Here is a 12064-nt window from a genome sequence, read left to right on the forward strand (position 1 = left end):
ATATATATTGTTAACTGAGTATGTGATAAACGCAGTTACATGAAATGTAAAATTTAAACAATTCAAATCATTAAACAACGTTTAAAGGGCACAATTCGGAAAATTATATATTGGAAAAATAATACACTCCTTTAAATTTAAATAATAAGATTATGAAAGCGAAAAAAGGATAAAAAATAGAAATTAATATCTACTAAAAAAAAACTTCATTTTAGTAACTTTTGAAAGTTAAAGACATATCTCAAAAAATAGTTAGCATTTTTATAAAATAAGAGACGTTAACTATTTTTTTTAGATTAGTTAAAAGATTATGAAGGCAAAATACAACCTTTAATAAGAAACTTGTACAATTTTTTTAAGTTATACTTTAAAAGCTACACAGTAATCAAAAAGTCTAAATGATTTACTACTGTCACTTTAATACTTTAATATTTTTTTGTTTAATCAGATAAGATATTAATCATTTTGTTAAAATACCTTTAGTTATTTTAAGTTTTTTTAAGAGCTTTGATATAAAGCTACTTTAGCGAGGAATTTTAAAGAGAATTATAAATTATTACTTTAATCATTGTTAAAACGAAGTTTGTACATAATAATAAGTTTAGTATTAAGAAAAAGTTTTAAAGTTTAGTCTACAAAAAATTTAAATAACCTTCTAATTTTATATAGTAGACATTAAAACAGAATTTGAAACCTGATCGTTTAGTTTTTCTTTATTTTAATATTTGCATTTCTTCGTTTGGCATTTGTATAAAGTATTACTTTTAATAATAAATTAACTAAACACCGAATTCGAATGTATTTTAATTAAAGTGTATATGAAACGTAAATTTTTTCTGCATATAAATAATCGTCTGTAGGAGCACCACAACTTGTGGTCCACAAGTCATTAGTAAAAGTTAATAAAGGCAAAGTAGAAGTAAAAGTAGTTATAACAAAATAAAATAATATTGTTGAATCTTTTCTATTTCAAATAAAAAATCATCAAAACTGACTTAAAGTAACTTGACGATAAAACATTTGTGCAACTTCCTAATTTTAATGTTATTCTATAAGAACAACATTTTAATCCTATGTAATGTATATAATTTTAAAAAACAACACTAAAGCAACATTAAAGAAAAAAAAAAGTAAAAATTAAAAGTTAGCATTAAATATATTTATTTTAGTAATTAATTTAAACTAACAAATTTCACAAAATATTAACAAAATTTTGAAAAAATAAGAAAATTGTAACAAAACTAGAAGGTTTTTTGATCTGAAATGGAAGAAAGAGCGAAAATTTATACTAAAAAAGCTGATATGGGCAGTGTTTTGAAATTTTTGTGATTGCTTAAAACACTCAAAAAGACTGATGTAGTTTTTCCAATTCTTCATTGGAGCTGCATGAAGATATTTGCAGGTTGGATCTCGTTCCTAGACTTTGAGTCTTCTTCAGTTCAGTTTTCTTTCTTTCGTAGGCTCTGCAGAGTTACGATTTAGTTTTTAAGCGGACTTGAGAACTAGCAATTTAAAAATAACTTTATTCTTAATTTTTTATTATTACAATTATACTGTATAACTTATTCGTAAGTTATTTATATAAATAACAAAGTTATAAGCTATCTTTTTTAATACTTTTGTTTTAATACTCGCTATGTTCGAGTATGATTGTTTGTCACATTGCAAGTAAATTTATGTAAGATGATGCTCAAGTGTTAGCTAGAAAATATGAACGTCATTAGCAAAATTTGAAACACAGCATTTGCCACTAGTTTAAATTTTCCATCAGTTATAAAATTCTTACTTTTTATATCAAGAATCTACATTATTTTTGAACAAAAGTCACAATTTTAAACCCGTTCGCGGTGAAGTTCAGCAACCTTATATGAATTCTTCAATAATTATTTTTTTAATTATTTACAACAACCTTGCAGTCTTGGCTCTTTGCTGCCTCTTGTCCCACACGTGGTAGGAAGTTGCGACGGCCAGCGGCACAACCCCGAGACCCAACAAAAAACCCCCTACTACGAACATGACGAAGACGCTGTCGTGGGTCGAAGTCTTTTGCACTTTGAACTGGCCGCAAACCTTTAAGTAAAAATTCGGTTTTGATCGAATAAATGTATATCTTATTCATCACGGCAAGATTTGAAGAAATGAACTATTTTTTTCTACTCATTAGTGCTAGTTTGTTACATAAATAGGTCTAAACAACTTAAAAAAAAAAAGCATTGTTATGTTAAAAACATTTAATCGTGATTCTTGACTGCTTTTTTAGATTTTAAGGGTTTATTCAACAAGAAGTTCATTCTTTAAAACCTTTAAAAACAAAAAAGAATGAAATAAACTTAAATGTTTAATTTATGTATTTTAATAAACAGCAATGAACAATAAAGTTCTATAACTGTAAAATTTAGAATGCTAGTCTTCACTAACTTAAGATGTACAAAATTTCACTATAGGTTTTTCACATAAAAATATTTTTATACTTAACAACATGATTCGAAATCATGGACAGATATTAAAGCCTTACACTGGGTCTTTAATAATTGCTAGAATACATAATAACGATTGGCATAAAATTTAACAAAAAATACCCCTCTTTTCTTTTCAGGTAATAAGACGCAACAAATGAACGAAGATGAGTGAGAATTGATCATTATTGAATAAATTTGTCTTTTCTTCCTCTTTTTCAGGTTCACTCTCATCATCTTAGATCCGAATGTGTGGCAAACTGTCATCTGTAACATTACGTACATTATGACACCATACCTACTTTTAATGTTTAAACAAGGTATAAAATTATATTAAAAAAGGTTTGGCTTGATAAAAACTATTTTAATAGATAGTGTGTTTTTTAATGCTTGTTAATTATTAATATAGTTCAGAAAAGTTATTTGGGTAGAAGTTTTTCTTCGAGTCACTTTCATTGTGAAAACAAACATTATCCGTTATGTTTATATAATTAAGTTAACTAAATGTTTAAACATAATCCGTTATTATTAAATATTTAAGTTACATATCTTTTTAGTTTAGCTTTGTTTTAAAAAATATTTTGAGGTTTTTAGCTTTCAACATGCATTTTAATGATTAAAAAACATCAATATTTAGTTAAGTAAAAGTATTTTCTATTCAGGCTAGACAAAACCTATGTAAGTCTCTAGGCACTGAAATATTTATATTGATCAGTAAATATCTTTCCCAGCTAATTATAAATTTTTAATGTTAAATGCAATTGACGTAAAAATTTATTAGTAAAACGTTTTTAAGGTATTGGAAAGAAAAAAAAATTGACTAAAAGTTTTACTTTTTATAAAAATTCTTTTAGTTCCTTGGATTTAGTTTTTTTTAATATCAATTTTTAATACATAAGTATGTACATAAAATTAAAAAGAAGTAATTAAAAAAAATATTATAAATTTTTTTTTTGAAAAGTACAAATAGTTTTGAAGCTTTTTTTTTAATCTGGTAACGTTTTTAAAATATTGTTTTTAAGTTAAATTACTACATTACTTCTCAATATATGTAACTAACAATAGTAATTTAGAAATTTTGTGAATATTTACAGTACACTATACATATAAACTAAACGAAAAAAAAAACATATAAATTATATAAATTAAATTATATATATATAAATAAATATATAAATTCCACTAACTAAAACTAAACCCTAGAATAATTTTAAAAAACAAAACTTTCAAACAATTGCCGAGGTTAAAAGTTTGTTCAGCGACAAATATTTATTTCCAGTGTTTTACTTGTCTAAAACGCTTTTAGTGTTGCACTTAGTGGTTATTCATGCCTTAAATTTCGTCAACTTAACGATAATAGTTTTTTTTTGAATAGCGTTTCCAATATTCAAGCGTCAGCAGTTTTGTTTCTAAAACGTCTAGAGAATTTAAGTTGCTAGTTGAAAATTAAAACGCAAAAAACATCGATTGATTTTTACCCCGAGTTAACTTTGCTGCAGACATTTGTTTCTAGTTTGAATTCACTTTTCAATCTCTTTGATGGGATTTGTTTTGGTTTGGAAAATAGTAAACTGCTTGAACTGATTGCTTGGAAAAAAATTGGACCGAGCAGATGTTTAATTTGCTAAAAAGATCAAAGAAATGATAAATCAAGTATAGAAAATGTGTTGTACTTAGTTACAGTACAACAATGGTTTTTTATTTAGTTATCGAATTTAAAAATCTAAGCTAAATTTGGATGATAGTTTATCTAATAACAGTTTATGTAAACTTAAATATATATTTTGCATTTTTTATTAACTATTAGTTGTAAATTCAAAAATCTGGTGCGTTTAGCTTTAATTAGTCAATAAAAATAAAGTTACAAACTATACTAAACTGCCATAGAAAAAGTTCTAATAAAATCCTTAAGTAGACGTAATATTTAAGTGAGTTGTAGCATTTGTTATATTTACCCTATTTAAAAGTTACACTTAAACGAATATTTTAGAGCAGTGCTTCTGAACCTTTTTTTAGTGGCGGAACCCTTTTCCAAAGTTCAACTTTTCCGCGGAACCCCTAACTTTAATTTTACCTAAAATGTTTTTTTTTTAAGAAATTTTTAAAACTTCTAAAGGCTTGGCGGAACCCCTGAGAGGCGTCGCGGAACCCTAGGGTTCCGCGGAACCCCATTTCAGAAGCACTGTTTTAGAGTACATCCATCTTTATATACATAATTTACTTTTCAAAATCTGTAAATACAAGTAAAAATCTTGTGAAAAATGGCACGAAAAGTTTTTTCGACCTGTAATTAGTTGTAAAAAACTTTTATCGATGTTTGCTTCAACTAGTGGTTAAAATTCGTACGTTATGTACATAAAAAATTAAACACTATGGAGAAAAATTACCGGTAAAAGGAATGAAAGTTATGAATGATTTATACGCTCCGTAAATTTTTTAATGATTTTCTCTTTTCTAATGTTAGTTACCATAGTAACTAATTCAAGTGTATATTAAACAACATCAAAAGGTTAGGTTTATTTCGCCCGGCTTTAGTACTTTATTGTTTTTATTTTCGAAACAAAGTAGCTTCTATTTTGACAAATATGTAGTTTAGATACAAAAAAACTTGCTTAATATATGTTTTAAACGTTATAAGAAAGGTCAAGAAAGTCTTATTTTTTAATAAAAACTTATTTTTGTATTATAAAGCTATTGTGAACAAAAAAAGTCGCACATAGTTATTAAAATACGAAAGATGAAATTTTATGACTTATGTTAAAATATGACTAATAAAGGTGGTGTCTAATAGTATGGTTTCAAGAAAATACTCAAGTAGTTATAAACCATCTGAGAATAAGAACCTTTTAAAGCTCAATGTTGCGGTTCTACTCTTATGTATGAAAAAAACATATAAAAGTTTAACTAGCGCCTTTTTTTTTTACTAATGTGTCTTAGAAATATTTTTAATTGGCTTAGTATTTTTCGTTACTTAAGAAAACAAAAAATTAATAATTTTACCTCTCTCTTTAAAACTTTTGATCTGAAAAAATCAACGTCTACTGCATTGTGTTCATTATGAAGTTGCATCGAAACTTTTAAATATTTATCCAACTTGTAACTGTTTAAAATGAATTTAATTAAATGATAGCTAATGAAGTTGAACAAAATAAAAATTAAAAATTATTTTTGAAGATAGTAAAAATGTAAGAGATATAGTAATTAATTGTTACATCCTCCAAAAATAAAAAAGAGCTACTATAAGTTTTTTAGTTGTATATAGATTTCTATACTAATTGCGATTACAAATATTATTTCAATTGAAATAATTTAATTTTTCTCCGAAGCTAATATAACTGATGTGTATTCTAATTTTTTTTTAATTATGAGAAATATTAATGCAGCATTAAACTTTTCAAAACTTATTTAAACTTAAAAATAATAAGTATTTATAAAACGAAATATTTTTACAATTATTCAAAAAAAAACTTTTTTGTTTTCTCAAACAAACAATTAGCAACTTAAAAGATCCAATAAAACTGACTTTTTAAGTCTATATAAAGCACATGTTTTTGGTCAATGTTAGTTTTTTATAAATATATAGTTTTGTAAAACCATAAAAGTAGCAACTGGTGGCCTTATGTCTCAATTTATAAGAAATCTTTTAATATTTTTAAAACTAAATTTTCAGCATAACGTCATCTTTAGTTTTTGCAAACTTTATTTTATTTGAACAAAATAAACCATATGTTAATACTCATAACGTTACTTTTCTTTTCAAATAACTTACGAGAAATGAGTTGTGTTTTTCTGTTTATAAAGAGCCATTTTGAAATCGTCCTCGGCCCCACAAGCTTTGTTGAAAAAATTTGTGTACTTTGGTTTTACCGCATGGCCACCCTTGTCTTTTTTATTTCTATCATCATGCTTTTCAGGCAACTTCTTTGAGGTCTGAGTCTTTTTTTGTTTTAATTTTACATTGGTACAAAATTAAAACGATTTGTTAAGTAGATAGAAGTATACAAAAAAATAATACCTACATTATTTAAACTTTAAGGCATGATTAATTCAAAAAAGTTTGTTATTTTAATTAGTTTTATTATATGAAATAAATTGTTTTAACGTTTTAAAAGAGTAATTTTTTGTAGTTAAATAGTATTTTCTTATAAATTCTAATATGTAAACTTATTTTCTTTGAAAATAACTGATCGTATAAATAAATAGTTTCAAAACAAAGTAAAAGACTTATGTAATGTAAAATTAAATCGAATCATGCTAATCAACTCTCACAATGTTAGCAAGAACATCGACGTCAATGGATTTTGAACTTTCAACGCAATCAGCATTGGATGAAGTTGTGTTTTCCGTTGTAACTTCGATGACGTTCGTTGACTTTACTATTTTCATATCAGCGTTAGTCGTTGCTTTTGTAAAAAGATTAAATTAAGCGTCAATTTTTCTAACCAAATTCACTTAACTATTTATAATAAGTGGCTTTGGTTTATTAATCTATACTTTCTGTGCATTAAAGAATTAATTCATATCACATTAAATTGAAATGCTTCAAAGCAAGTAGAATAAATCATCGTTGGTTTTTTAAACAAAATGAATAATTAATAAGTTTGAAGACAATAAACAACAAAAGCTTTTTAGCTTTAGAATTTAAAACTAATTTTTACATTTCTTTGACAGTTTGACAGCTGAAATGTTATAAATATGAATATAAATCGTTTATAAAATCAACAAATTGAAATTGCACATAAATAGAAAATAAAAATTAATAAAAATTTTATTGAATGATTCATTAAAAACTTTAAAACTACAATTTTATTAAAATAGGAATTTAGTAAATATTGATTACAATCTTAGCTCAATGCAGCATATACATACTTATTGAAAACCTCCAAGCCATAAGGTTTTTGCATAAAACTGCTTTACTAATTACTTGATTAACGTTAAAATTTACCCGCTTTGATTTTAATGCTAAAGAAATGCTAATGTATCTTGTTATACAAAACTTTTATTAACAATTGAATCATAGTTAACTAGCTCTTTATTTTGTGTTTAGGCCTCTGCAAAATAATTAAAAATATATAAATCTCATAAAACAAAATGTTTTAAATACGTAAGTCTAAGAAGCAAAAAAAGACTTTGTATATTTTAAATACTTTTAGTTTGTTTAAACATAACTTGCAAAAACAGACTACAAAGATTTATACCACAGCGATGTTCTTATAGTGTTTATAACAATTTAATTACTAAAACGTATAAAATTAGTAACTAACGTTTTACCAATTGAATACTAGCATAGTAAGTGCCTGTAAAATCTTCAACATAACAAGATATTGTTCCATTTTTCAAATTTTCTTCTTCAACTGTCACAGTAGATTTTGAAATCGTGTAGTTTTCAGTGACTCCAATCGAGAACGAAACACCTTTTTGAATTTACTATTTCAGGGGTCGGCTAAGTTTAAAAAAATTGAAAACAGTGAAAAAATTGTTTTAATAAAATTGTATTGTGAAGATTATAAAGCATCATGGTGAAAAATAACAACTTTTTTTTTGATAATTAAAATCAAATTTAAAACTAACTTTTTATGCAATTATTACTTTTAAACAACTAATTATAACTTTAAAGATTTTTCAAAACCAACCGATCACGGATATTTTCAGATAAGTGGTATCGGCCATCCGGGGCATCCTGTCAACCAGGCAGTTGAAGGTCACGCTGCTGTTGGCAACCAGGGTCTGATTCACGATCCCCCACCCCTCCAAGCTCTCCCCCCTCTTGAATATGACGTACACTCGGGGGCGGTAGCAAACACCGTTCTCGTACACGTCTGAGTGGTTGAGAGACGGGAATTCGGGGTGGAGATTCTCGCTTTTGCTCTTGCACCCCAGTTTCGTCCACCTGGCGACGAACTCCTCGTCGCTCGTTGCTAGGTAACGGGCAAACGCAATGACGTCACAATCACAACGAAGGTTGTCGTTTGGGTGCAGCCCGAGATCGGTGAGATGACTCAGCCGCGTCATGACGACGTCGTCGTTGCCGGGCAACGTCAGGAGGCGGTTGTTATTGAGGCTGAGGTGGGTGAGATTGGGGAGGTCTTCGAGGCAGCTCCAAGGAAAATGTTCGATTAAGTTGTCGGTGAGGTACAACCTAAATAATAAATTTGTAGACTTGGATAAAATTTTAAACAACTAAAATTTAGTTGGTATTGATAAAAGATCAAATAATGTATGTTTTAAAATTAAGTTTATTAAAACTTAGATTTAGAAAAAATACTAACCCAGAGAACATAAATAAGATTCAGCTAGTTATTTTAAATGAATTTTAAATCATTATTTTTCAAATTTTATATCTATTTTTCACTGTTTTTAAATTCAAGCCTTCTAACCAACTTTTTTAACAAGCCAAGATTTTTAAATGCACTTTCATTTATGCTGACTATTTGATTGTCTTCTAGTTTCAAAATAAGAACATTTGGCAGATCTTTAAACATCTGTAATTTTTATTTTACTGTTATATTTAATTTATATCTAATTATTTAAAGTTATTTTTTTTGGTAAAACTTAAGTAAAAAACAACATTCCATTCTATTAAGGATAATCAAGTTAACAAGTAAAAATAAATATCCTGGACAAGACCTTAAAAAGTATCCGTGGTGTTCGACTCGATTAGCGAAAGGTTTTTTCGAACACTTGGTCCAAGGACCAAAAATTTTGAGCAGTTTCTTTTTTGTCCTTAAATAAACAACATATGAATAGCCAAAATAACCCTATTTCTAGTGTAAAAAGTATTGACTTATTATTTTTTAAATTTTGGTAAAGCTATTATTTTTACGATTTTGTACACATACTTCTTTTCAATATTATATTTGGCAAAACTAAACTTATACTTTTTATTTATTTTTTCATCAAGTTTTATACTTTTAAGAAACTTTAATCATATACTATTTGTGGGCATAAACTAATTCTGATTAAATATAAAACGTTTTGAAATTGAGATTTTAATTTATGTTTAGGGATAAAGTTTATTCGAACAAATTTTTGATCTAACAGAAAATCTTTAAAAAATAAGCTTCTTAGAGTAAATAAAACTTGATCAAGTAAAAAATACTTACATTAGCAGTTAAATTTCTCATATTTTCTTGTCTCAGTCTGAACATTGTCACATTTGACGGAACATCTTTAAAATAGTTTGTGCTTTTGTAACCAGAGCAACTGACATAAAATCCTTTTTCTGTATCCGTTTCTGAATAGTTCTTACAACTGTTAAAAAAAATAAAATAATCGATATATCTTTTTACTTGGCGGGAAATTTGTATAAATATTTAATACGATTTCAAAACTGTCTTAAAATATCCAAATATTCTTAAAACAAAAAAAACTATTAAAAACAGATAGTAAAACTAAACAGAAAGTTACCTGCAGTTTGTTAAGCAAGATTCACAAAACTTTACATACAAGTTTGTTAAAATGAACAGCACATGATAATCAAATAACTTCATATTTAAGAGAATGTATTCTAAGCTGTAATAAGCAGTTTTTACTCTAGATAATTTTAAAAACTATACCTTTAATAATTAAGGTTTTTATATGCAATCCGCTATAACATATTTGAAACAAAATTTTAATTTTGAATTTTTTTTCAAACTGAATAGAACTATAAAAAATAACTACTTTACTGAGAATGTACTTGATTTACCTCAAATGAAAAAAATAAACACTTCATAGCTTTGAACAAATAGTTTTAACTAACATATTTGCTTCTAAACATTGCAAGACAGATCAACTTGTGATTTTGTAAACACATCAAAATACTTGATAGTTTAAACTATTGATTTTAAAAGAAGTAACGTAGCGGCTTATTTAAATCCCTTTTTTTAAGCTATACGCTTTAAATGATGTTTTCTTAGCAAGCTTAATTCTAAAATGCTCTAAATCTTCACCGACTTAAAATATTAATTTTTAAAAAACTAATCACCAAAATAAATATGCTGTAAATATTAGTAGTTTAATTAAAGTAGTAGACAAATTTAAAAAAACATATTCTCTGTAACGATAAATTTTGGTTCTACTTATTGATTTTTTTTATTTTTGTTTACAAACCAAGCTTTTGATTTGAAAAAATTATTCTTAAAACAAAAGTCTTTGTATAAATAAGTAATATTATAGCTAAAAACTAACACAGTTTAGTTTTGCTTAATTTTATAAATATTATTAATAATTTTTAGTAGCATACTTTTGATTTTTTTGTAGTCTAAGTTTTTTTTTTAGCTTTATTTTGTATGTAAAGCATAAGTCTGTATACAAAAAATAATCATAAAATTAAAAAGTTTTAAAATTATCGTAAAAAACTAGGATTAAGTTGATTATATTTTAATTTTCAGATAAAACAACTTTCAATTCTTGTAATTCCTTACCAATTTGTTAGTAAAAAGAAACTGAGCTCATGCGATCAAATCATATCGGTACTAAAACACAAAACTTTCTATACCCAGCTTTACTCTAAAGTAAATTTTCGCCTAAAAAAAAAACCATTAAACCGAACAAAAAAAGCGTGTTGAAAGTTAAAACACGCTTTTTTTTTTCTTTTTTCCAACTGATTAAGGTAAACAAACAAAAGTGTGAAGACGTGAATTTTCTTGCATGTTGAGGCAAAGACTTGTGTTGACTTTATTAAATATTCATATTGATTTTCTCTGTTTTATTGTTGGCAACCGACTGACTCTTGGATGGTGTCAGCTGTTAAAGTAGAAGTTAATAAATCACGATCAGAATGTTTGTCAATAGATAAAATATTTTCTTTTCGGTTGTTTTTTTTTCACCATAAACTCGGAAATGAGCTACCTAATTGAAAATTTGTGATTATATACAATTAGGACAAGCTTTCAATTGAGTGTTTCTCATTGGTGAAATTTAAGTGAAAAATTAAGTAAAAAATACATTAAATCAACTATATCGTCAGTAATTTATGATTGAGATTCTTGTTGATGACATAATAAAATTTAAAGTGTTTTGAAGTTTGTAAATAAAATATAAATTTTAAAATATAATCTTTAATCAATTCCTATACTATCATTTAATTTTTTTCAAGTTTTAGTTAAAATTTTTAGAATACAGTTAAAAATGTTAATAAAAACATTGATAATAAAATTAAGTCATAAGTGGACAAAATGTAATGTTTTGATTTACAGTATTTTTTTAGCAGTATGTTTAATTTCTAAGCAACTTGTAAATTTTAAAACGTGTCCGGTCTTCTCGATTTTTCAACTTAAACAATTCTATTATTATTTATTTACTAAACATGATATTTAAATGTTGTAAATATATCAACTTTGTATCATATCTTTACTTATTTTATGTTTTATTTTATGCTTCACTTTTTTATCATTTTTATTTTTAATTTTACTAAGTTGTTCTCCATATTATTAGTGTTCTTTTAGAAAAGATTTAACCATTATATGTTTCAAAATTATTATGTAAAAAAATTTAAATCTAAATTGAATTATTTATCGAACAATTTAAACCTTGGTTAAATAGTCATGTATTAAAACGGGTTAAATCATTCTTGAATAAGATTTGATTAACTTACATTAAACTCGGGTTTCTGATTTATTTTATTG

General features: G+C 25.9%; 2 protein-coding genes across 3 annotated transcripts in view; both read right to left on the bottom strand.

The window, feature by feature from the left end:
• Positions 1–12064, bottom strand: part of LOC145835304 (uncharacterized) — a 171681-nt gene that overhangs the window by 130861 nt on the left and 28756 nt on the right. The window lies entirely within an intron of this gene.
• Positions 1343–11865, bottom strand: LOC145834866 (uncharacterized). Its single transcript, XM_082942385.1, has 10 exons — positions 11851–11865; positions 11060–11112; positions 9560–9707; positions 8838–8938; positions 8090–8595; positions 7721–7870; positions 6726–6859; positions 2580–2723; positions 1910–2070; positions 1343–1463 (listed from the first exon to the last, which is right to left on the bottom strand). Exons 1-10 carry the CDS (start codon positions 11863–11865, stop codon positions 1343–1345), a joined length of 1533 nt encoding a protein of 510 aa, XP_082798511.1.

This window comes from Thalia democratica, chromosome 4, assembly GCF_965202585.1.
Source record: "Thalia democratica chromosome 4, ktThaDemo2.hap1.1, whole genome shotgun sequence".
NCBI classification, from domain to species: domain Eukaryota; kingdom Metazoa; phylum Chordata; class Thaliacea; order Salpida; family Salpidae; genus Thalia; species Thalia democratica.

Coding starts and splice junctions, on each gene's coding strand:
- LOC145834866 (XM_082942385.1), bottom strand. Junction 7,871..8,089: donor TCTGAAAATATCCGTGATCG/GTTGGTTTTGAA, acceptor AAATTCAAAAAG/GTGTTTCGTTCTCGATTGGA. Junction 6,860..7,720: donor TAGTATTCAATTGGTAAAAC/GTTAGTTACTAA, acceptor TTTTTACAAAAG/CAACGACTAACGCTGATATG.